General features: G+C 41.1%; 1 protein-coding gene across 1 annotated transcript; it reads right to left on the bottom strand.

The window, feature by feature from the left end:
- Positions 1-1,829: 1,829 nt before the first annotated feature.
- On the bottom strand, positions 1,830-23,634 carry LOC145460152 (VWFA and cache domain-containing protein 1-like). The gene is made up of 15 exons (XM_081444886.1): positions 23,149-23,634; positions 16,904-17,488; positions 16,030-16,165; positions 15,374-15,672; positions 14,262-14,391; positions 13,691-13,970; positions 12,587-12,783; positions 12,064-12,144; positions 10,874-11,192; positions 8,955-9,143; positions 7,108-7,454; positions 6,420-6,558; positions 5,611-5,852; positions 4,936-5,075; positions 1,830-4,571 (listed from the first exon to the last, which is right to left on the bottom strand). Exons 1-15 carry the CDS (start codon positions 23,320-23,322, stop codon positions 3,855-3,857), a joined length of 3,975 nt encoding a protein of 1,324 aa, XP_081301012.1. The 5' UTR covers positions 23,323-23,634; the 3' UTR covers positions 1,830-3,854.
- Between the last annotated feature and the right edge of the window lie 2,937 nt (positions 23,635-26,571).

The following is a 26,571-nucleotide window of genomic DNA, read 5'->3' as shown; positions in this document are numbered from 1 at the left end:
GGTTAAATGCTTGGAGATATTAGCTGCATAAGCTTCTCTGAAATCCGAGAGTAAATAAATAATATGTACTTATTGACTGAGTGGGAGGGCGGACGAGAAAGTATTTGGCTCGAGGTCAGGACGTACGGACCTCGCTGCGCTCGGTCCGTGCGTCCTGACCGAGCGATAAATATTTTCCTGTCCGGCCCGAGCTTACTCAGTCAATAAGCATTTTATCATATGACCACTTAACGGTTGAACCTAAATAGGACGCGAGTACATAACATCAGACGGCCGTGCGCGGAAAAACTACAGAAAAGATTCTACTATAAAATCTCAGTGTCACTTGTTTCTTCGCGTCGAACAAGAAACTCACAATTCATCGAAAAACACGACACATTTTCTCATATATTTTTTTCAATGTAAGTCTACAATTACAATTCATGCTAAAAAGCCCACAGAAAGTTGACATAAAGCTGTCAAGAATATGTCAAAACCATCAAAAACTTAGCGAGCGACAAAAGTTTGCTTCACGCTTCACTGAAATTGTTCACGAATCTTCTTCATCTGAAGACTCAAGAAAATGTCGACGCCGTTTCAAGCTATTTGTCGACCTCTTGGATTCTCTTGAACAAGGAAGAACCAGCAACTGAATATTAATGACACCGATGTGGGATCCCGCAAACAGTGCCTGGGTTTGCTGACTTTGCTGGCTTTGCTGTGTTGTGGAAATTCAAGCGAGTTTTATTTTCTGGATGAACTGTACGGTAATGAACTTGTGTTCGTACTCAGTTTTTTCTCTTCAAACAACACTGATGTAGAAACTGCAGAGCAATTTATCCTACTGTACACAAGGTATGTTTGTGAATTCTCTTCTCCCAACTCTGGAAACTCGAAGAAAAAAAATGATATCGTACTTTGTTTTCCTCGCGACTTGCCGGTTTTCTTGTTTTTCACCCACGGTGAATTCTTTGATGCTTTCCACTGAAAGAAGTTTCGCCTCACGACTGTTTGCTTATTCCGAAGGCTAATTATCGGACAATCTATCCGGAAAAGTTGTTTTCTTGACCGCCTGGTTGCATGTTGTTGGCTTCTGGGAAAGTTGTGAACTTCTTCAGTTGTGAGGACTGTTGACTTTCTTTCTGTGCTTTCGAAGTGAGTTGGAGACTGAAGTAGTTCTGCATCGGACAGTTCGCCTGGAGAGTAAACTTCGCTCTCAGAATGTTCACTTTCATCTCTCATTTTGAAGAGAACAAAATTTTGCAGCGACAAAATTGTTTTGTCATCTAACTCGCATCGAGTTTCTAGTAGGGCCGTACGCATTTCTAGTAGGGCCGTACGTGTTTTTCCGGCCCTATCACTTCGACGTGTACGGCCCTCATACGGGACCTTTTTTCTTATGGTTTTCCAAGGAAATTGCGCGTGGGGCCGTACGGGTCATATGATAAAGTAATGTATGTAATGCATGTATTAGTTTGTGATTACATATTTTGAACTTAACTAGATGCCGTCTTTCAGAAAAATTTCTTAAATGGGTTAAATATTCATTCATATTTATATTAGTAGTAGTTTTGTGGAAGGAGAAGAAGAAGGAGAAGTAGTGACGGTAATGGTGGTATAGTAGTGACAGTTGCAGTAAAACTGTGTTAGTACTATTAGTACTAGTTTCGCAAGGGAGTGTCACGTATGCCTAGCAACTCCTCTGGCAAAAGTAGTAGTTACACTTTATTATAACACGGTGGTTCCGTTCAGGTCTAAATATTACGTTTGTAGTCGGTTGAAAAAGAGAAAAACTTTACTTAAAGTTATGTTAACTAAATGTAATTAGTTAACAACTTCGCTATACAGGGGTGTAAATGTTTGACAGTTATTAAATTGGTTTCCTTTGAAAAGTGTGGTTTCTAATTTCACTTTAACCCTGCGACGTACAAACAAAGTGATATTCCCACCGTGGGACGCCTTCGTCAGTTTTTGTTCAAACAAGAGGTGGTGTCCAAGAGGCCGGAAAAAGGAAGATTTTATTTATCCCAAAATTGATCAGATTGAAAATGGTGAAAAAAGTTAAAGCTACGGCAAGAATTTTTTTATTAAAGACTGGAAAATTGATGATGCGTACCAAAAAACGGTTGCTATTAACATGCAGTTCCAGGAACAATACAATGTCATTAAAAATTAAACCCACTTATCTTGTGGGAAAAGTTACCAGATTGCTTTATTGCTTTTAAAGTAACAAATTCTCAAAGTTGACGAGGGTCTCTACCCCACCCCTCCACCCCTCCATCACCTCTCATACATACAGACGAGGTAAACAGAGTTTTTTTTAACAATTATTTCACGAGCGCGCGTTGGATATGAGATGGTAGATATCCAACGAGGCACGTAGCGCCGAGTTGGCTATTTTTATCCCATATCTGACAGGCGCGAGTGGAATAATTGTTTTATTAAAAACGTCCCCCAAATGCGCTAACCATATATGTAGAGCATCGCTAATATACCATGATGGTTAAGCCAATAAACACTCCTGAATTGCATTATCCAATGATCCAGTTTTTACTAATATTTGTCATTGCACTCGATGCTATAGACGGCTATCTCTTAAGTACCCCATAAACATGCAACAACCACACTTTGTGCAGTTATTTAGACAGTGTCAATAGGGATATTTCGAGCTGCATTGTTTTGAATATTATTTTGAAAGCCACCGTAATACGGCAGTTACATCATTTTTAAACATCACTGGGAGTGTTGGCCTTTGTCAAAACTAAAGAGAAGTAGTACTATCTGGGCCGAGGTAGAAAGGACAGCCCAGAGTCGATCGAGATCGAGATCGAGATCGAGATCGAGATCTTTGATGGCCTATGCTTCACTTGGAGGGAAGAGCCTTTGCAGTGTTGTTCTTTAATCTAGGTAATAGGTAGTGATCATTATTTAATCCAAATTGCACTCGAAATAGTGTTATTACTAAAGGTAACATTTTGTGTGCTATACTTTCATTAAATAACTCGTTTCGAATATTCTGTCAGCTTTTTTATCTTATTTATCAGAGGAAGTCGGTTACACACTCCCCTATTTATTTTATGTTCGACTATTTTAACCTTACAGTCACAGCTTCGTCATCTAAGCGTGACATGCCTTTTTAAGTTATTACTTTGGAGTACTCTTGCCCAATGCATCCATCACAAATGATTGACATATACCCTCGTTGAGGCAGGGACGTATCTGCAGTGGATATGGGACACAAGGTCAAGGCAGGGACGTCTTTGAGTTAGACATCTCTCCATGAAAGTCGTATCTGTAAGGAAATATCTTTATACTGCAAACTCCCCTCTAAAGCATAAATACGTGTAAGGAAGATATCTTTCTTTTGATGAAATCTATCCCAGCCTGGCACATATTTGCCATGAAAGCTCCGCTCTGAGGTATAAATCACTGTAAAGAAGATATTTATCTGAGGAAGACATCTAAAGCTGAACCCTACTTGTTTGCATGGGGATCTCGCTCTGAGACGGAAATTGTTCCAAGGAAGGCACTTCTCTAGCGCTAAGGTAAACTCCAATTTAAGAAAAAACTCTCTCTTCAGCAGATACAAGCTCCTTCCTTTAGCTGATATGTATCTAGAGCAGTTCCTCTTCTAAAGAAGACTCTAACTTAAATTAATTGCCTCAAGGCAGACATCCGTATGGCAGACATATTGCTAAGGCAGATACGTCCCTATGGTGAATATGTCTCTACAAGACATATCTATAAATCAGACTACACTCTAAAATGAATACCTCTGTAACAACTGCACCTCCGCAGCTAACATTAGTACGTACATTTAGTAGGAGCATGTATAGCGTGGAATATTGACCTGAGTTCTAGTTTTCAGTTGTTTATTAAGTTTGTTGTGTTTCTACAGGAGCCTCCCCGGTATTACCGAATTCCAAGTATACATTATCGTCAGTGATATCACCAGCCCCTTCATCATGTGATTCCACTGGTATTTTAGCAACCTTTGGCGTTACATTGCCATATAGTCTTTCTCCCTGTTCCGAAATAGTCGCCGGGTTTGTTGTCTGAGGCATATCCCTTTCAGGAAGATGGTTTGATATGTTTGTCATGTCAGAACACTGCATATTACCATAGACTCTCTCGCTGTTTCCCCAACTGGTCGGCGGGTATGTCACCTGAAGCGTGTTTTCCTCAGGAATAGGGGTAGATGGGTCGCCAAGTTCAGAAGGTCTCTTAGCTCGATGAGCGTTTACTCTTCCAACGTCAATGGATGCCTTTCTGGGATGTTCTTGATCGCTCAACTGCAAAATTCCCATAGCCAGTGTTTCTACGGCTCCAGAAGGCCTCCGTGTTGCCGGAATGGGAGGGGGCTGGTTACCACTGACCTTTCTTTTCAAGGGAATGCTTGGTAGCTGGTCATGAGGTTCAGGTTGCTTACTTATGATGTTTAGGTCTCCATTTGTGGAAGGTTGTGATCCAGATTCTCTCTGGGTGTCATTGATAGCTGCGTATACAGGACCAATGGGGTTATCAATTGACATGGGATGGTCCGGCTCATGATTATTCGGCATATCACCCATTGGTCGGTAATGACGTTTACCCTGAAGAAAAAAACCCGCACATGTGCACGTGTTAGTCAAGCTGCAAACTTAATTCTATTCAGTACTCTCCGAAGGTGAAAATTCTTATCTTTTAGAATTCTTATATGCTTAAAACATCAGCAGATAGTCACGGTGAAAATGCTCGACTACAGAATGTTAATATGAAAAAAAATCGGATTTTAAAATGTACGTTCCAAATTTGCCCCTGCCAAAGGCGTCCTGTGAATCAGGAGGAATTGTAAAGCTGTGTTTGTATCAGATTTAAAACCCTTCATTAAGTTCCATAAATAGTAACACCCATTAACTGAGATGGCAACTATCTTAGGCACAATATACAGAAGAGATTAACTGGCTAGTTTCTTACCCAATATAGTGCAGCCACTACCACCGCCACGATGATTATACACCCTGTACAAATTCCTAAAATGACACCAGTAGACAAACCGCCATTATCACCACCATCTGGACTTGACGTCTCTGCTTGGCCACAATTTGGTTCATCGTCTGCCAAAGATAAAAGGAGTCAGCACTGAGTTGCAGCAACAATGTGCGCGACGTTGCATTTGCAGGATACAATCTTGGTGCAACATACTGTATTGTGTCATCATGTGTCTCCAGAGCTTGTGTGTCGCAACAATACAACACAACACAACAACAACACAACACAACACAACACAACGCAACGCAACGCAACGCAACGCAACGCAACGCAACGCAATGCAATGCAATGCAATGCAATGCAATACAATATAATACAATACAATACTGGTGTAAAGGTACCCGTTATCTCGAACTCGGTTATTTCAAACACCCCGCTATCCCTACCCTTCCCCTTCTTTCAAGCTCTTGCATGTGATATTTCAGGCATTTACTGTCAGTTATCTCGAAGCTCTTTGTCTCGAACTATTATTTGCGTCCCCTTGCTAGTTGGAGATGGTGGGGTTCTAACGCATTCCAGTGTGATTAATTAAATTGGTCATTGACACATGGATGAAATCTTGAAGTATCAAAAATGATGATTAAATAATTTTACTATTACCCTTAATGGCCGGAGTCTCTTTCCCTCTGAAGCACTGTTCGTAACTATCACAGTACGGCTTAGGTAATATGACATCATCTTTATCCCTCTCGCACCAATAGCAACTAACAATCCCATCGCAGGTGTGCTGACCGCTTTTCTCTTTGCAGTGAGGATCAAAGCATTTTTCCAACCTAGGGCATTCTTTCTTTGGAGAAAGAACTTCCGACTGGTCAGGGGCCAGCGCTGGGCAAACAGGAAGACTAAAATATACAGTACAATTTGGTTGTAATATAAACATACTCCACACGGCTGAGGAGCAGCCAGGGAAGGGGAGGAAGGGGGGGGGGGGGGGGGGAAGAGGAGCACTGGCTAATAGCTTTGATGACCCACTCAAAACTTCAGTTACGAAGAGATTCGTTTGCCTATCATTTCTGTTGAATGGGTACGAGTCGTTATATTTAGAATCCACGAGACTCAGTTGTAATTTCCTTTTCATATGTCATGTTATTATTTTGGAATAAGATCATCTTGGCTTTTGTCTAAAGTATATGATGTAGCAAGGTCCTTTTATTAAAAGTCATTTTGTTGCTGTTGCACATTTCCGTGTGGCAAACTGAATTACTCGAACGTATTGGTAATGCAAACCTTATAAAAAAGGTTTAATTTTCAAATAACATATCAAACAACCTAATCTTGCAAATATCCCCTTCCTACTGTGGCCCTATTACTCTAAAGAGCATTAAAGCAACTGGTTAGCTTTCGCAAGAGAAAAGTAAGGAGAAATTTGCAAAACAGGATCAAGTAAAGTTATCTTAAAATCAACCAACCTGCTATTGGGGAACTCTCCGCGACAGTAATGAAAATCCAGTGAAGAGATACAAGGGCATTTGCAAGATAAGAATTTACACGGTTCATTTGAAGAACAAGTACAGCCTCGAGAACAACCTGGATCTCTCAAAGAAATTCCTGTAATTTAATACAGTCAAGTGTTAATTTTCCTGTCTATGCAGGGAAAATTTAAGGCCCTCAGAAAGTTTGAACGCTTACTGAAGTAATAAGTCCCAAATCTGGTGAATTTTCCTTACATTTAGATCCGATCTTGTAAGACATACCGTTGTTTTTGCCATGGCAACCATACTTTGACAAGCATGTTTTTCAAATTTTGAATTTTCCCCTTTACGACTCAGATTTAGATTTAGTGAGGTTTTTAAAGGTTTTCCTGCGTTTTGTTAAAATAATAAAATCCAAGTTAGCGGTTGTTCGGAGATTATGACGTAATTTTCCTTGATATTTCGCACTATTCCGACTTGTGATACACGTATTAAGTTTCATTGTTATAGAATTTACATTTTACGAATCACAGGGTGTTTTGCCTTGAGACAAGGAAGAAGAAAAGCCTGGTCTGTTTAGAAATAATGGCTAGCTGAAATATAATATTATAGAATTGCACGAATCGGCTTATAAGTGTATATAAAGTGTTATTTAAAATATTTCACACAACTTATCGTATTTTACCTAAATACATGTTTGTCCCTTCAATTTTTCCAATTTGGTATTTAGTACAACTTCCAGCATTATCTGTTGCATCCACTTCACCAGATTGAGGTAAATTGACTTCATAAAATGTTTGCTCTTCTATGTCTTCTAGGTTTCGGCATTCCTTTTTAACCAGATAACCCTTGTTAATCATGTCTTCTGCTATATGCTCCTCTTTCTCGGCGATATGCACGCGCTCTATCGCTTGTCTTGAAGCTGAAGGGTCCATAAAGCTCTGGTGCATGACAAGGAAACCAGCGCTGTCCATAACGAAGCACGAATAGGCTTGTATATCCTCACACTTTGGGTAGTTCTTTGCTATTAACCTGCCAGACAGTTTTCAAAAGATCATGGAACCTTTATGAGACTCATTGTATGGATCAACGCCAGTCGGTAGACTTCTATCACCGCTAAATGTAACAACAACGCTAAATGTAATAACAACCGTAAATGTAATAAAAACTAACTCTAAATGTAATACTAACCGCAAATGTAATAAAAATCAACCCTAAATGTAATAACTTACCCCACCGTAAATGTAATACAATTTAACGCTAAATGTAATAAGCTGACCAAACGTAAATGTAATACAAGTTAACCTTTAATGTAATAGCACGTTACTAAGGGTGGCAAAGGCGTAAGTGGCATCAATATCATCAGTGATATGATATCACTTCAATAGATTATCAGATTACCCAATCACGGTTAATCACCTTTACTAACTAAACCGTTAGGCAGATTGCCCCCGGGGGGTTACTCCCATACAATACCTATACGGGTATGAATACGTTTTTCTAATATGTTTATTTAATTTACAAATAAGTTGTGATTATATATGAATGAGTATCGTTGCTATTAAAGTTGTCATTATATCAACTGTACCATCAGTATATTTTTATCTGTTTTATCATACTACCGTCTCATCAAAATCTTTTGAACACAACCAGAAGGACTTCTAATAATAGCCCACTTTCAAAAAGAGTGTAAAGAGTGTAAATCCCCGAGACTTCAAGTGATGCCTCGTAACCGTAAGGGAGCTTTTAAAACTATGTTATTACATTTGAGGTTAACTTGTATTACATTTACGGTTGGTCAGCTCATTACATTTAGCGTTAAATTGTATTATTATTGTATTAGCGGTGATACAGATGTAAGACTTCTAGGTTTCCTCTTAACCGACAACAAATAGGATTCTGTTACAAACGCTAGTAATGCAAATGTGGGAAGTATCTTAAGTGCCTTTTTCGAGATAATAATAATAATTTAAATAATAATAAAAGTAATAATAATAATAATAATAATAATAATAATAATAAGCTAAAAACCGGCTATCCCCTAGTGCCCCAGGACCATGGTTTGGTCTCGGCCCTAAGGACTCTAAGCAAACATTACGTGAGGATGATGATAATAATAATAATAATAATAATAATAATAATAATAATATGTAAAATAAAATTGTTGAGTGCTTTTTCTCTATACATCCTTTTTTACTTTTAATTTCAGTAAACTTACAGTTTTCCTAGCTCATTGTGAAGGGAAGCAGACACGGTACAGCATGGGCAGAATGCTGCTCTGTGTCTAAGTTAGTGCAGTGTCTGAAGTTGTTGCGTACATCAAGAAAGAAACATCTTTCAAAATACTCCCGTGTTTTTTGACAAGGGTGGGTGGCATTATCAACGAGCATCAGGGAATGGTATGTTGCAGAAAATCTAATTACAATTTTAACAGCACTCAGGTGCCCTCAAACGGAGTTAACTGAATTCGCGGCCCTCCCTGGAATATTTACTTGTTGAGGATCAATCAACAAGTATATTTCAATACCATACCTGTAAAAATAGGTCAGCGGAAAATCGGCTCCCATGACCCCCAACACCTCATCACTTGTTTGATGAATGCGACTTGACTCTCCGCGATACAAAGCGCGGGCTGCGGTTATCACCACTCCAGCTCCAGTAGCGTCCAAATATGGTGTTGTAAGAGTAAGAAATCCCGAATGACGTAATGCAGCGTAATACCTTGAATAATCAGTGATCGACGTCTGAGGTATACTTACAACAACAACAACGACGACGACAACAACAACAACAACAACACATCCTTGAGGATGGATAAACAGATCTAGATTTTTAATTTTTTTAAAAAAACTAACAATAAAAAGTCACAACGTTTCGACCTTTCCGACGTCATTTACAAGTGCGAGTAAAAATATATAAAATTAACATAAGTCAATACTGATATTAATAAGCTTAAAGAACTGATATAAACAAATTGTTTAGCGCGAATTTGAACGCATTTTTTTGTTCAGTGTTGGTTTTAGTTCTTAAAGAAACAAAATTTTGAAAATAAGACAGTCAAATTTGCTCGACTGTGCTACCCTGAAAATATTTTGCAGTATACCATCCGCCAATTCATTGATTCAAAAGTGTCTGAAGATTCACTTACCCAAGTATCGGAGAAGAGAGAAGCTCCGATTAGAATCGTGCTGCCTTTTAAAGACCAGAAATCTGCAAACGCAGTACGTAGACCTCAGTCGAAAGATCAACGCAGATACTAGCACGGTCTACACAAGTCGAAAGATCAAGGACAAAATCAAAGTGAGGGAAGACAAACCACCGTTAGAGAATGCGTGGTGCAATGTTTCAAGTGTGACTTGTGCGATGCAGGTTATGTCGCCTAAAGTTCTTATCTTATCTTACCTACACCAACGAATTGAAGAACATGAAGGATCGGCAGTTGGACAACACTTAAGGGAGCAACATGTTAAGAAGCCGGATGACATTGCGCAAACTTTTAAAAGTTTATGGAAGTGTCGGAATAAATGACTGTCCTGGCTATTTTCCTACATTGAACAAAAGTTGTGTTTCAATTGGTGCTAAATAATTTGTTTAGATCATTTCTTTACTCTTATTAGTATTGTTCTATTGTCTCATTGTTTTAGGTCACTTGTCTTACATATTTTATTGCATTCTACCGTTCATGACATTTTAAAGTATTTTTACTTTTAGAAACATATTATGCTAATTTTGTGAATTTTTTCTCGCACTTGAAAATGAACTCGGAGAGATCGAAATGTCGTGATTATTTATCGTTAGTTTTTATTGCAAAATCGATCTCAGAGAAATTACTCATCTAGATTTTTAAAGCGGAGATAAAAGATTGAGCTTGCCAGTTTTAAAAGGAATTAAGCCCGAGAGAGGAAAACCAGAGGAGGAACTGAACGACCTAATGTGATATGTGGTACTGCGACTATCCTGTGCGCGCCATGCATGCTATATTCTCGTTATTGTATGTATGTCTGGATTCATGAAAAAAGATGTCAAAACTGGTGCAAAACGTTTTTGCTTGACTATCGACGATGGTCGGCGTCAGGTCATTGCGGGCACTTTAAAACCAAGGAGGCTTCTGTCAAGAACGGTTCTGACAGACAGCCCAGCAGGGTGCTGGCTACCAGCCGGTACCGAGCCAGGCCGCAATGGCCATAATCAGGGAGCGGCACTTTTAGCTGAAAACTGGTCATACCCTTTGCCGGCTTTCGTCGACTGTGCTGCGGAGACTTAATGACCGGCAACCAGCCAGCTCCACACAAGCAAGGTGGGTGAGTAGCCTGCGTAGTGAGAGACTGGCAGCGATTGATTGACTGAAGGAACTTGTGTATTTCCTGGAAATTGTCACGGTTTTCAGAAATCCATATATATATATGTGTATATATTAAGAAATATATATATATTAATGTTACATCACGTACCAGGGTCGTCTTCGGGGATCATAACCTCTGGACAACACATCACCCGGAGTTTCCCTAAAAACTCCATCTGCTGTACCAATGTATCTTTTGATCAAGTATTGTGTCAGCTCTGTCTTGGCATTTAACCACAAATCTTCTGCTCTCCAGGTAGCAATCACGGTGTCCCGAATGCCGCCTCTTAGCTCGGAATATGCTTCACTACCCGCTTGACCCATCATGTAGTAGGTTAGTAACTTTACACTCGCTTCCGTTTCATCGGTGCCAAAATATTCATAAGGATCCAGGAAGGCGTCTGGGGCAAATTTTACAACGGTGGTATCTATGTGGAGAAACTTGAATTGAATGGAATAGGAATGGGCACGACGAAGTTCTGGCTTCTCGGAAGTTAAGGTCGATTACTTTGGAAGTACAGTCGAACCTCTATTTAGCGGCCACTCTCAGGGACGAGACAACTGACCGCTTAAAGGAGGTGACCCTTTAATAGAGGTTCTCCCGAAAGCAACGTTGGGCGCAGTCCAGTTTTCAGTTTATTAAATATAAGTACAAACAAATGCAAGTGGAGAAAAAAGTGGAACAATGATAGCTATAATGCAGTTCATAACGTTAACAAAAGCCAAAGAAACAATTACGCGACGTTTTCTGTCAACCCAACACTGGCTCGTGTGCTGTGCAAACAAACTAAACCGTTGCGGACTTTGTTCTGTGATTGTCATAATTTAACACTGTTCAAAATGTGTTTTTACAGTATTCCACATTGCCATTCTTTTACCTTCATCTGGCTAAAAACCGTCCCACTTCAAATCTGATCTTCCTCGCCGTTTAGTAGAGGTATAAAACAAAACAAAATCACCCTTGGAACGGCAAGAAGCTGGCCGCGGCCGCTTAATAGAGGTGGCCGTTGTAAAGAGGTTTTTACTACAGTATGTGGCTGACAATTTTTCCGGGACTTTGGCCATTGGCCGCCGAATAGAAGTTGGCCGCTTAATAGGGCGCCGCTTAACAGAGGTTCGACGGTACAGTTAAATCTCGCCACCTCGAACTTAAAGCGCAACAGGGAAATAGTTCAAAGTTGCATGGAGCTCGAAATATCCAACAGTAACTGACCGAAATGGGTTTGAATTTCATGCGTTCACACGAATTAGTGGTTTCTTGACAAAATGTCTTCATATATGGTTTAATTTTGTTCTTACCCTTTGTTGCTAGTCGTCCAAAGTTTAAACACGTCTTCTGAGTTGGCGCCAGGTCTATTCGATGATAGTTAAAGGTGTAATCTGAGGAAAGGTATAAAAGATTGTTGTCAACAGTATGGTCTCATGTTTTATGCTTCTATCAAGTAAAGCACAACTTTTGTATTTTAAGGAGGTTCTAACAAACATGCTCTACATACTCAAATGAATGGATAAATGAATGAATAAATGAATGAATGAATGAATGAATGAATGAATTATTCAATCAATCAGTCAATCGATCAGTCAATCAAACAAACAAAGAATCACCCACCCAACCAAACAACCAATCATCCAGTCAGTAAGTCAGTAAGTCAGTCAGTAAGTCACTAAGTCAGTCAGTAAGTCACTAAGTCAGTCAGTCAGTCAGTCAGTCATCAGTCAGTCAGACAATGCATCGCTCAATTAACCACTCACTCAATCAACAATTAATCATCCAATCAGTCAGTCAATCAGACAGAGAAGGGAACAAACCTAATTTACCTACCAACTGGGATTTTCAAAGTGTCTAACATTTCGTTCTTCATGGAGATTGGTATGACTACTCCAAGATAAAAATCCGTGCCATCTAGAGGACGCCAATGATATGTTGAGTTAATATACGTCTCTGTGACTCCTTCCGTTATGTTTCCTCCGTTAGGTAGATACCGGGCGGCGTAGAATGATTTGGATCCATTCACACCTCTTGAGCAATCAAAGAGAAGAATTGATTTAAATTGATCACCCGACGAATTTGAAACTTCTCCAGATATGTATTGCTATTTAATTAATATCAGTGTTGTTTAATTAATCTAGTTCAAGCGATTAATGGCCCGCCTAGATTAGCACTTGCTATCCGCGGGCCAACTAACATGTAATTTTAAAATGAAGGAAAATAAAAATTATTGTTGTTGTTGTTGTATATATAACCTAGCCAGACAGTGTTCTTGCCTCAGGCGCTCAGCTTCCCAGAGCCTGCTTGCACGGATACCTCCATTATGTCTTGAATTTTCCACCCCAAGCAAAAAGAACTTTCGGCACTAGGAGAACTTCTTTAAAGCTAAGTAATCGGTATGGCTTTTCGATTTGGGATAGATGGATGAATGAATGAATGAATGAATGAATGAAAACTTTATTTAAGTGTCTATGTATTTTTTCAAAGAAACACCTGATTTAAATCAACGTAAGGTCTCTATATATCAGGTTAAGCGAGGTAACGACCATACATCAGGCCGAGTTTATCTCCGTGTCCTCAGTAACATCACGGAGGCATACAAAAGCAAAAAATCCAAGAGTAAAAGGTCTTAGCTGAGAGCGCAATATACCTTTTTAGCTTGGGCGGTCTGCTGCCCCATTTCACACCATGATATAACACTCCCGAGAATTCTTGCTTTTAAATTTTCAATTAGTGGCTTGAATATGAATGAGTAATTTTTAGATGGACAAAATAATAACTCTCTGGATGATTTCACCAGGTCTGTAATGGAAAAACAAACCGCCCTAGCTAAAACGGGCGATCCGAGGGTCAGCGCACCAACCATTATGCCATCGCACTTCCCTTTAATATAGAAGATCCCAATCTTATTTCATGGATTCACGTCGATGCACATACCTTGCCATCGAGTCAAAAATGGCCTTGAACTCGGACTCCGGCCGTTCCAGGTTCCTTATGTCCATATAAATAGGGTAACCGTAGGCGTCAGCTGGAGCTGGTAGAAGTGGATGGATTACGGTCCTTCCAGATGTCATGATCATAAAAGCATAGGTGGTCCTGCCTTGTTTAACGTACTCAAGAATGTCAGGCATAAGGTCTTCAATATTGATATCTGTCCCAGTCACGCCAATAAACCTTCCTTGATGGTAGCAAGGCAGGGTTACAGACACTAAAAGCCCTGAAAATGGAGTAAGGAAAAAAGAAAGATTAGCGAGCTCGCCAACTTCTATTCAGCTCTCACTTTTAAGACATGGACAATAATTTCAAAACAAACTTAATGTGAAAACCAAGATATTCGATGTTACAAATTGTTACTTTTATTATTTAAATTTTTGACATTCTTTTTAACGAGTTAGCTTCTGTAACATTATTCTGTACATTAAACGTGTTGGAATATTAAAATTTCAATTTAAAATGATTATCATTGTCATTGTCATTGCCATTGTCATTGTTATTATATTTCTCTTACCGGTCCCAAACGCGTCAACATATGGTACAGAAACCACTGGACGACTAAGCTGCTTCGCAAATAGAGCATAATACGTGGCCATTTTGCTTCTCAGCGTCCTGATATCTTCAACAAAAGTGTAGCTTCCACGCTAGAGATAGAGAGAGTCACAGCTCAAAGAGGAACATTATCTTGCCCTATTCAGATTCTAAGACAAGGATGATCGAGAGAACGATCCTACGTAATTTCAAGAATGTCTAAAGTATGGTATATAGGTATTGGAGTCTGGAGGTACGTCCAATTATATAACCTCAAGGATAAGTAACAGAGAGAAGTAATATCTCAAACACGGAAGACCGTGTTTGACCACATTTTCAAACACCGAGAAGAGAGTTGAATATACGACGCGTAGCGGAGTATCTTTGACGAACTTTGAGGTGCTTGGAAATGTGGTTAAACACTGTCTTGAGTGTTTGATAAATGTTCTCAATCAAAACCTAAAGTAAGAAGAAAAACGGAAATAAAAGTCGTAAAAATCTATGCTAATTAAGATAAGATATCCAAACACTGTCACGGTCATGATTTCCTTTGTTTAGACTTGATGAAATTATTAATTAGTTTGAAAATGTTGTCTTCAAATGCCATACTAAATTTATGAAACCAAAAAGCACCCACCTCAAGTACTTAAAGGGACATTGTCACCATTTTTAGCATGATTTTGGAAATCTCAAAAACATATATCGATCACTGTAGAGCAGCACTCGACAAACAATTAAAATGACTCAAAATTAAGAAAATCGAAACTACCTCAAAGTCCTGCATGCAAGTCAGATTTTGATAAAGAAAACACAAAAAGTTTCATATCTGTCAAATGTCGCTCAAAATACCGTCGCCACGGGAACGTTAAATTCTCCCTAAAAATATCGCATTTGATTACAATGACATGTCAAACCAAATTGTTCTCAATTGAATTTCAACCAAATTCGCAAATCTGGGCGGCTTTTTATCCCTAAATACTAAAAAAGTTCTAAAGGTCAGCCTGGGGATTTTCTGCCCCAATCCCCTGTTGGTCTGCTGAATAAGCCTATGAGTGGGAGTGGCGCATCAACAATGCGTTACATTTGCTACATTACCGCGATGTCTCCGACAGACGTATTTGCTGGTACGCCATACTTTGTCGTGTTTTGGTTGGCGATATCTATCAGAATTTCCTGGTATGCCCTGTCAAATCCGTACGTTAGAATGATGACAGAGTTATTGAGCTCCAAGTTCCGGTCCCTAATGATCCCGAACAAGTCAGCCTTGGAATCCGAGGGATCCCCGTCCGTCAGAAATAAAATAACTCGTTTTTTGCTTTTCCCTGAGTTTTTAGAGACCGAGCCTTTCAGTAACTCGAACGCCTTCTCAAAAGCCGGTATGAATCTTGTTTGACCTGTAAAGCAAGAAATAAGAGCATCAACGAACTCTCTTGGAGAAACCATTCTGTCATTGCTTGCAGATAGGACAATAACCGGTAAAACTGGGGACAGAAGATAGATTCTTTTGACGGCTTGGCTATTTATCAATCTTGAATTTGCAGTTTACAGTTAAATCAACTGCCGCGGCGAGTATGTGAAGTTAAATTTTTAAATCATGTTTCAAAAAACTGAAAGGTGTCGTGACAACCTTACAGATCAACTACATAGGTGGTGTAACTACGCACTATACGAATATCAGATGGATCATTCGTTTTTTGCAGCGTGGGAAAGTCGACTCCTTTATCCAGTCAGGTACGTTGCCATTTACTTACCATTAGAAGCGTGTTGTTTATCGACGAAGTCCTTCAAATGTCTTATATTTGCAGGAATTGCAAGAGCTAACTGCTCACTGTAGCAGTCAACATCTTGTGGCGTCTTGACGTCCCCCACAAATGAAACAATGCCAACCTTAAAATTAAAAATCATTGGGTCAAAAGAGTCACATGACACTCCGTGGCCCACGTGGTTAGATCAGTTTAGAACGACGAAAATCAAGTAACCTGGAGCAAGGAAAATTAACCTCACTCTTAACGTAAGCCAGTGAATAGATGAATGGAAATAGTTGTAGAAACCATCATTTGTAGTCACTTGTGGGGGGACGACCTTTCAGAAGGTCGTTCAGCAGGGGTATTCTCGTGATGTGTGATAAGCAGGGTTGGCGCAGTGGTGAGAGCGCTCGCCTCCCTCCAATGTGTCCCGGGTTCGATTTCCGGACCCAGCGTCATATGTGGGTTGAGCTTCTTGTTGGTTCTCAATTCTTTACACCGAGAGGTTTTTCTCCGGGTTCTCCGGTTTTCCCCTCTCCTCAAAAACATTTCCAAATTCCAATTCGATCTGGATTATTGTCAAGCACTAGTTATCATGAGCCTCTGGCTCGGGTGATCGCGCAAGCACTTCCTGTGTTTGACATTAAATTTGCATTTACATTTACATTTACATTTACAATCATTAATGTGGCCATATTCCTGGTAGGAAATGCACGTGCAATCTGCACTGCATTCCTTGCCAAACAAAAGGTGCAAAATATTAATGTTATTCGACCTGCACCCGGAAGTTTTGGCCCTTGTTCAATAATTTGGGAACGTCTTTCTCTAAAACGACAAAGCTGACTTGCCCTCTTTTCAAACATAACTGAATATTACTTACCTGATCTTTTGGATTCATGGTATCTAAAACTGTTATTGCAGCCTCTTTAGCGACCCTTAATTTGTCTCCAGTCATAGACCAGCTTGTATCCATAACAAGCACCACATCTTTCGCTTCAGGAGTAGCAGTTTCCACATAAAAAGGTCTGTAACGAGGATCGTATCTGTCACATGGTTCAGAATCATCATATGTTGGAAAGTTGGTCATAACACCTTCCTCTGATCCGAAGTACTGCCACTTGACATAAGTATGTTCCTCCGAAATGGCTTTCGTTTCCTCGAAAAATCTGTGGTCTAAATATCCAGGATTTTCAGGAACATGACCAGAAATTTTCAGGCAGATAGTGTCTAGGTCGACTTTGGAACGAAACCGTGCATCGTACGTCAGGGTCGATTTATTGACTAGGCAGCATTCTTTTTGTGGCGCGGTACTCATTGTCCTGGAGTACGATTCCTCAACTGCCTTCTGAAGGCGTTTTGCAATATCAAACCTTCTCGTAAACCTGTTACGAAGCTTTCCGGCCAAGTTAATGATGTCATCTTCTGATATGAGTTGGTCATGGTATTGAAGGCTTTCAAAATGTTTCTAAACAAAATGAATAAAATAAAATGTTCTAGATGAACCTGCAGGATTTATGAGGAACATAGTTTTATGGAACAGATCGTTGGATGCCCCTGTGTATTGACCTATCCTATCTAGTTACATTTGCAAATTTGTTGCTTCTGTAGATATTTATTCGTTCACTTCAATGTTGAATTATATTACTTTTACTACCCACCGTCTTTCAACCGCCGTCAGTTGCTCGCAATGTTGTAGCGAAATCGATGTGTAATAACGTACAACAAAGAAAGAGCTTTAAGTGATTTATTCGCCCAGTGTTGCACACAATGCAGGACCCCAAAATACAGACGGTCCTTGTGCTTAAATTGTTACGAAATCAAATAATCATACAAAGCATCTGATTGGCTGAAATCAAACTGGTGATCAAAATAACACGGGCTAGGGCATGTGCAGTATAACGTAACGCAATATCTCTACATCTCCCTCTTTATATAAGATTAAATGCAACGAGAAATAGAAAAGCAAAACAAAAAAACAAAAAAACTGAAAGTTCAAGTTCAAGGCTCCAATGATAAATGTTCAGTTTACTTTGAGATTACAAGATCACGAGATAATCACGTCATGTAATAGTCTCGTTGCCATACAGGCGGACAACGCCTGCGTTCTAAACGGCGTGGTAGCACCTCTACTAGCTCCACTTCAGGTTCAGTGTGAGCCCCACTGTTGGGGTTACGACTGGCTACCAGTGGCTCAGCTGTCTCTTGCTCGGGGATCTGACTGGTCTCTAGCCTCAACTTCTGGGACTGTTTCGGGAGAGGGTCAGGCAACTCACTTTCCTGTAGGTTACCGGGCGGAAGAACTTCAGGTGTCATTCTCAGTTGTCGACGGTTTCGACGATAACGTCTCCCACATACCTCGACTTCATAAGACCTGTTTTTCAAAACACGTGTACATGTCCCCAGAGACCTTTCCGGTTTTCCGGGGAGTCTCATGCGGATGGCCTGTCCATATCTCAGTGGTTCAAGGGGTCGCGACTTCTTGTTGTACTGACGCACCTGTCGCGATTTGCGACCAGCCAGTCTGGTTGCAGTATCATTGTGACCGGAATGCAGCAGGAGTTTTTGATGTGTAGGGAGCAAGGTTCGAGTACGGAGTCCCATCAGCCTCTGAGCCGGTGATGTACCGATCCCTTCTGTTGGTGTGTTGCGCCAATCCAGAAGGGCTAACAGGGGGTCCTGTCCATCTGCCTTTGCTTTCTTCATCAGATTCTTGCAGGTTTTCACGGCATTTTCTGCGCGGTCGTTTGATTGGGGATAACGAGGACTGGAGGTACGATGTTCAAACTGCCACTCGCTCACGAAGGCAGTGAAAGCTGATGACGCAAACTGCGATCCATTGTCGGTGATTAGCACGTCGGGTATCCCATGTGGTGAAAACTGGACTTTACATGCAGCTATCACACTGGCGGACGTTGCCACTTTTACCTCCCGTACTTCAAAGAACCCACTCCAATAGTCCACCAGAAGAAAGAACTGCTGTTGTCCCAGCTCGAACAGATCAGCAGCGAGCATTGACCAAGGGCGTGGCGGTACTGGATAAGGTTGCATGTCTTAACGACACTGGTCAGGCTTATGGGATTGGCAGATTGAGCACTTGGAAATAAAATCTTTCACTTCGGCGTTCATGAGTGGCCAGTACAAGACTTCTCTGGCACGACGGAGACATCCTTCGATTCCAATGTGTGACCTGTGAATTTGCTTTAACATTTCTTTCCTCAGGGATGTAGGTACAACCAGCCGTTCCCCAAGGAATATTAATCCTTTGTCCTCCAAGAATTCGCTTCGCCTGTCATAGTACGGTGTAAGCACCGGGTCACACTGTTTCTTTGACGGCGCCCATCCACTCTTTATTGACGCAATTAGACTTTGTATGACGGCATCACTCGCTGTCTCGCGTCTGAATTCGGCGATTCGGTACGGGGCGATAGAGAGGTTCTCCGAATGGTCAATTTCCTCAATTGAGCAGACGAGACTTGTGTCATGCTGTACAAACTCAGTTGTGTTGCGGTAGGCGCGACGTAAGGCATCGGATATCCACATGAGTTCTCCTTTCTTGTATTGGACATCCAAAGAATAGTTCTGTAGAGCCATCAGCATCCTCTGAAGCCTTTTTGGCGACTTGTGAACTGGCTTGTTGAAGACCGCTTTCAGTGGTTCATGGTCAGACTCGATATGCACACAATCGCGTCCCAGTATATACTGGTCGAACTTGTTGGCTGACCACACAATTGCTAATAACTCCTTTTCGATTTGTGCGTATCGGGTTTCTGTATCTGTCAGAGCTCTGGACGCAAAGGCAATGGGTTGTCCCTTTTGCATAAGAACCGCTCCCAGACCTGTCTCGCTAGCGTCGCATTGGATCGTGACTTCTTCATTGACGTCATAGTATTTCAATACCGGAGCATCGGCCAAGTACTGTTTGATGGTGGTAAATGCTTTCTGGTGTTGCTCAAGCCAGCACCATTCAACTTCCTTGTCATCTAGTCTTCTCAATGGTTCCGTCATGTCAGACAATAGGGGCAGGAATTTGGCCAAATAATTGACCATGCCAAGGAATCTCTTGTGCTCTTTTACGTCACTCGGTGGAGGCATTTCTAAGATGGCTCCCACTTTGGATGGGTCAGCCTTCAGGCCCTCCGGGGTCAGGAGATGGCCCATGAATCGCACTTCAGTTTGGGTTCGCTTGAACTTCGTTTTGTTAAGTTCGAGGTTCCACTCACGGCACTTTTGAAGGAACGCACGTTAATTCTTTTCGAGGCTGGCATTGACCTCTGTATCGGTTGCACCAAAGCCAGCGATGAGAAAATCGTCTGCGATGACTTCAACGCCCTCGAGGTCTTCAACGAACTCGTGCATTCGTCGCTGCCAGACTTCAGGAGCACTGGATATGCCGAACGGCATACGTGCCCAACGGTAACGTCCGAAAGGCGAGTTGAACGTTGTCAAATAGCTAGACGTGTCGTCCAGAAGGATTTGGTGGAAACCGTCCTTGGCATCACAGAGGGTAAATTTCTTGGCGCCTGCTAATCGGGATGCGACTTCGTCGATGGTGGGCAGCTGGTAATGTTCTCGACGTATCGCGCGGTTGAGGTCTTTTGGGTCAATACAAATCCGTACCTTGTTCGGTTTCACTATAGCCAGCATGCTGGATACCCACTGAGTTGGTTTCGTGACTGGCACGAGCACTTTACGTTCAACCAGCTCGTCAAGCTTTTCTTTGATGCGCTGTCGCAGAGCCACTGGCACTCGTCTCGGGGCATGAACACATGGTGGAATGTTTTCGTCAATAACGATTTGGTACTTTCCTGGAAGGGCGCCTAATCTTTCGAATACATCTGTGAATTCGTCTTGCAGGGTGGTGGAGGGGGAGTCGACGTGGATTGCTCGGACATCGCAGTTGTGCAGACTTACAAAGCCAAGGCCAACGCTTGTGTTTAATGACAAAATTGGCCGGTAATCGCCATCAATGATGTTAAAATCAAGTGACTTTCGATGTCTTCCAGACCAAACGGGGAGGTTGACTTTGCCGGTGATTTTGCGATGTTCTCCTGTGTACGAAACGATCTCCTTTTGGCAAGGTTTGAGACGCTGAAGCTCAGTGTCTCCTATCACCTGTTTGTATATCCGGGCGGGGAGTATGTCACACTGAGATCCGGTGTCAATTTGAAACTGAACTTCTGTCTCAGGTGTAGGCGAAGAGATTTGCAGTTTGATGACAGCCATCCGTGCCTGGGGTTTGTTCTCAGCAACTGAACCGATGTAGTATGGATCTTGTTTCGGATCAGCGGTTTCATGAACAGTCGAGACTCTGTTCCTCCTTCCTCGTGATGAAGCTTGGCATCTATGCGCAAAGTGATTCCTTCTTCCACAATTGAAACATGTTTTTCCATACGCTGGGCAGTCGCGTCCATGGATCATTCCACAATTGAAACATTCTTTTCTCGGTGGTTTTCTTTCTTGTCGTCTTCAGCATGATCAGAGTTTCCAGATTTATTCAATGCGTGGACCAACGTGTCTCCTCCGGTCATTTGTTTTACCTGCTGTTGGGTCTGCTCTGAAGATTTGATTTGGTCCACGGCTCGTTGAAGGGTCAGATCGTTTAAACGGAGAGGTCTCTCGCGTACGCGATCGTCACGTATGCCCAACACGAGGCGGTCACGCAGTATTTCATCTGGCGTGATTGTATCATGTGCACAATTTCTGGCGATCGTTCGCCTCTCTGTAAGGTAGCTGGTAATATTTTCGCCTGGCTCTTGGTTTCTATTGTTAAAACGATAGCGCTCATAGATAACTTGTGTTCTGGGGGCACAGAATTGATCGAACTTCTGCAAAACTAACTCGATGTCATTTTGGTCTTCTCCCTCATTCCACGTGAAGGTGTCATGGGCTTTGACACCGTCCTCGCCAATGATGCTTAATAGAGTCGAGACGCGAACAACACCTTCCTGTTTGTGCACGCTGGTGGCGATTTCGTAGCGTTTCCATGCTTGTTTCCACGATTTCCATGTCGTGGCTAAATTGTCGTCAAAGCTTAGCGCTTTAGGCGGCGGCAAATTTGACGGCGGAACAAAAATCTGTGACGTACCTGCTTGTACTGCTTGTGCTTGTGCTTGTGCTGGAGAGTCAGTCATCCTTAGGCGTGTGATTAGACCGTCCTACTTCTGACACCATGTAGCGAAATCGATGTGTAATAACGTACAACAAAGAAAGAGCTTTAAGTGATTTATTCGCTCAGTGTTGCACACAATGCAGGACCCCAAAATACAGACGGTCCTTTTGCTTAAATTGTTACAAAATTAAATAATCATACAAAGCATCTGATTGGCTGAAATCAAACTGGTGATCAAAATAACACGGGCTAGGGCACGTGCAGTATAACGTAACGCAATATCTCTACAACTGTGCAGACTCATGTTTAGAAACCGAAACAAATCGAATGCCTCACATGCAAGAAGTCTTGTTTTGATCTTTTCATGATGACAAACAAACTCATAAAAGCTTACAATTTTTATTTTTAATTTCGCATAAGTATGACCGTCCATGTTCATACTTATGCAAAATTCTTATCTTTACTTTCAAGCCTGATAATGACCGATAGAGAGATTATTTGCATAGAATTCATTATACGTACACGTTAACATATTTCTGAGGTTAAGCCTTCGAAAATGAAAGAGAAGAATTATCACTTTCCTCCAGTAAATGCATGCAGTGTTCGAAATGTAGAACACGTTAAATTACCTAGAGCTTGTTATTTACTGCTTGCAGTCCACCGCAAACCTTCCAGTCTAACAAACAAATGGTTTAAATGGCTGAGCAGTTATAAATAATTCAATGTGTGTGTCAACTGTTTCATCAGGTTGGATATTCGCATCTCTAAAACATCAATTACAGACGTTTACTTTAGTAAACTAACTCTGATTCTATAACTGCCCATAAATGGTCAATCAAACCTGAGCGCGAGCTTTTGCTACTAGAAGATCCTAAATTTGATTTCACTCGCGTCAACGCAAATTTGAATTCAAAGTTTCTAATGTTCAAATTTGAGCTTTTGAAATTGAGCTTTGAATTGACCGCAAACGTTGCTATCCAACTAAAACAAATCTGTTATTGAAGCCTTCTGCTTACCTGCATTTCGTCCACACCGAGTGCGTTCGTCGCAATAGACTGCAGCTCTTGCCCAATCAACGTAGGATCAACAAGAAGATCTCCATCAACTTGCGATGAAGACATGAAGTAGACTACTAATAAGAAAGTGGCAAAAGTTGACACTGAAGTGTTATTTTGCTTGGAGTCAGCCATCTTATAATTTACTTCCGTATGCGTAACGACGTATTTACCAACACACCTCAGTAAAATAACTCAGTGATAAATGAATGACACGCATAGTGGGTCACCGGGGACACTTAATTTGACGTCCTTGCCGCGGTATGTTGACGATGCGATTAATTATCAATTTGAAAACCACAAAATTGTAGCCAAGTATGAATGAAACGTATTCCTTAGTCACGAAACTATTTGTTTGCTACTCTTCAGAACAAACCATAACTGACGTATGCTTCTTTCAGTTTTGTAAGTAAAAGAGAGAATGGAAAACAAAACAGGATCTTTTTTAAAGTATTTTTCTCACGTACCAAAACACTGGCAACACACTGTCACATGAATTGTTTTAATGCAGTAGCATTTTCATCAGAATACTACCAAAATAGAACAATAACCTACTTAATATGCAAAATAAAGAAAAAAGGAAAAGAAAAAGAAACATATGATAAAATAGAAAGTAAACTGCAAATTTATACGCCGCGCGACGTAAATTGACCCCTTTTTGTTTATATATATTGTTTATATTGTATCGAGAAACGCATTTCTTGTCAATCTATTTGTATGGATTAGTCCATGTCTGCCCTTTCGCCAACTGTGAAACTAGAAAGAGTCACATGTTTTTGCCTCCGTCTAGAGATTTACTTTGTTATGAATCTTCTTCCTGTTTTAAGAATTCGCTTGTGATGGAATACATCCGAACAATTTATATGCAAACAATTTTTTTTTTTTCCGTCATGCAATCAGTATCAATTGATTTTGGAGGTAATTATAGTGTCCTATTCCACTTTGGATAAGGAAGTGACGGAATTATGGTTGCAATGCACCAGTTTAGCAGTCACCATTCTAATTTCATCGCGTTGTTACTGGTCGTATTCTTCATGTTTCCAGCACAGTGTGACCCACGTCTTCTAGATCCAACTCTTTAAGGACAAGAGTTGCAGATTTTTGAGAACAACGCTCTCGGTGTAAATGAAATGCGGGTAACTTGAGAAATAATGATCTAGTCAGTATGGGTCCTCAGTTGAATGAAGAGGCCCTTTGCACGATCCGGTCACATGGTACGGAATAAATTATGCTGGGACGCAAGTTACACAGCGGGACTTCTAAAACAAAGGAGAGTCGGGCTGACTGGCACGAGGTCCTTTGTTTTGGAAGTCCCACTGTGCAACTTGCGTCCCAGCATAATTGATTTCGTACCGTGTGACCGGATCGTGCAAAGGCCCTAATGAATTATTTCTGCTGTAATTACAACCGGGATAGAATTTTACCTGAAAACTGTAAATGTTCCTTAAGTCTAACCAACTGTACAATTAAGACGCTCGATCATCGAAGGTTGTCGCACGTAAACTTGTAAAAGCGTTAAAAAAATTATTCCAACAAATGGGGCCAGTAATTCATTGCATCCCACTTAGAATGGCTCAGCGTTCGCCGTTTGATCCGATAGACGGTTGTAATCAAGACGAGTAAATTTTCCTTCATTTTCAATTAATTTTAACTGGTTGATAACCCTCTACCGGGAGGCGCGGTAGCCTCATGGTTAGTGCGCTCGTCTCCGGATCGAGCGGTCCGGGTTCGAGCCCTGGCCGGGTACATTGTGTTGTGTTCTTGAACAAGATACTTTACTCTCACAGTGCCTCTCTCCACCCAGGTGTATAAATGTGTACCGGCGAACTTAATGCTGGGGGTAACCCTGCGATGGACTAGCATCCCATCCAGGGGGGAGTAGAAATACTCCTAGTCGCTTCATGCTACAGAAACCGGGATAAGCTCCGGCCTGATGGGCCACTTGGCTCGCATGCGGACTTTACCTTACCTACCATTTTCAATTAAACTGCAATTGTCAAGAGCCTGTCAAGTACTTCAACTTACTCTCCCAGTCCACAGTCTTGATCAGTTAAATAACGGTTATCAGTTACATGCTCGTCGATTCTCGCCAATTATTTAAAAATTTAGTTCATTTCTCCACTATCACTAAATTTTCCATAACTAAAATCTCAGCTACCGGCTCTCGGTTACAAAGCGCGACATTTCTTAGCTAAAAGTATAAATTTTTGGCCTAAGGCAAATTGTTTATTTCAACACTGTTTGTTGTGTGAACTGAGGTCCGTCAAATTCAAACTCGAAAAGAAGCTAATGTCAGCCAAACAGCTTTGCTTAATTAGACGAGACAGTGTTGTAAGTTGCGTTTGTTGTTTGGATCATTTACTAACTAAAACAATGAGTGAATTACCATATCGAAGTTGAATGATAGACCATTTTACAGTTGCGTGCTCAGTCATATCGCCTTTGTTTGGCCCCGAGACTGGAGGTGACCTTGGTTTGATACAGGCCACACTGCTTTTGTTGTGTAAAACAAGTTGTTCTTATCCTAATTAGTTCACTACGATCTTGCCTCGCATGCATTCATAAGCCAAGTTCTGCACACACAGTGGTAAAATGGCCCGTTAAGCCTTATAATAGCAGTATTTTCTTTTCCTACCGTGAAATATCATTTTACAATATCTTTTCCTTGCTTTATGGCAAGGTTCAATAACACTTTTTAGGATTCATAAAAAAATAAAGCAAAGAACATCTTCATTATGTAGAATGAAATGTATATTGCTAATCATGTCAGTGTTGCGTGAAGTATTTATCGCGAAATAACACAGCGGGGGGATGAAATTGTGGATTCTTCTGTTCGCTCGTTCCCCTAGCCGGTCAGTATAAACGGACTGGGTATAAAACACGGACTGAGGTATAAAACGCGGACTAAGCTTTACGGACTGGATATAAAACAAAGCTAAATGCGGCCTACCGACTGCGAACTGAGTATAAAACACGGTCAAAGGTACAAAACGCCGATTTTGGATGAAGGGAATAGGACTTTTGCGCCATAAACGTCATTTGGTAAAACTGCGCATGTGCTATCACCCCAAGATGGCCGCCATTGGAGGTAAAGGCCGCGATTGTTTCACATATTAATTCTTCTTTTCTCGTAGAGTTTCGAAGTCCGCAGTCGGCAGTCCGTGTTTTATGCTGACCGTTCCCCCACCCAAGGAAAAATAAGGACCGCTAATCGTCCTGCGCCCTTTTGTCGCGCAAAATATGTTTACACTTGCGACTATCCTTTTGGAATCTGCAAGTCTAGCACTTTGCACCTAACGTAACCTGTAAGTTGAAATGAAAAGTGTACAACAGACTCTTATGCCAAATGAACTAGCGTTGAAATAAACAACTTGTCTCGACCGC

This window comes from Orbicella franksi, chromosome 11 (genome assembly GCF_964199315.1).
Source record: "Orbicella franksi chromosome 11, jaOrbFran1.1, whole genome shotgun sequence".
In the NCBI taxonomy this organism is placed as follows: Eukaryota; Metazoa; Cnidaria; class Anthozoa; order Scleractinia; family Merulinidae; genus Orbicella; species Orbicella franksi.
Note: the sequence above shows the minus strand (reverse complement) of the source record. Positions and strands in the feature narration are given on the sequence as shown.

What these genes read in the sequence shown, in the direction of transcription:
- LOC145460152 (XM_081444886.1), bottom strand. Translation starts at nt 23,322, where the DNA reads ATGGCTGACTCCAAGCAAAATAACACTTCAGTGTCAACTTTTGCCACT. An exon ending in AGAGACTCCGGCCATTAAGG is followed by an intron (nt 5,076 to 5,610) that starts GTAATAGTAAAA and finishes TATCTTTGGCAG; the next exon opens with ACGATGAACCAAATTGTGGC. An exon ending in TAGTGGCTGCACTATATTGG is followed by an intron (nt 4,572 to 4,935) that starts GTAAGAAACTAG and finishes TTTTTTCTTCAG; the next exon opens with GGTAAACGTCATTACCGACC.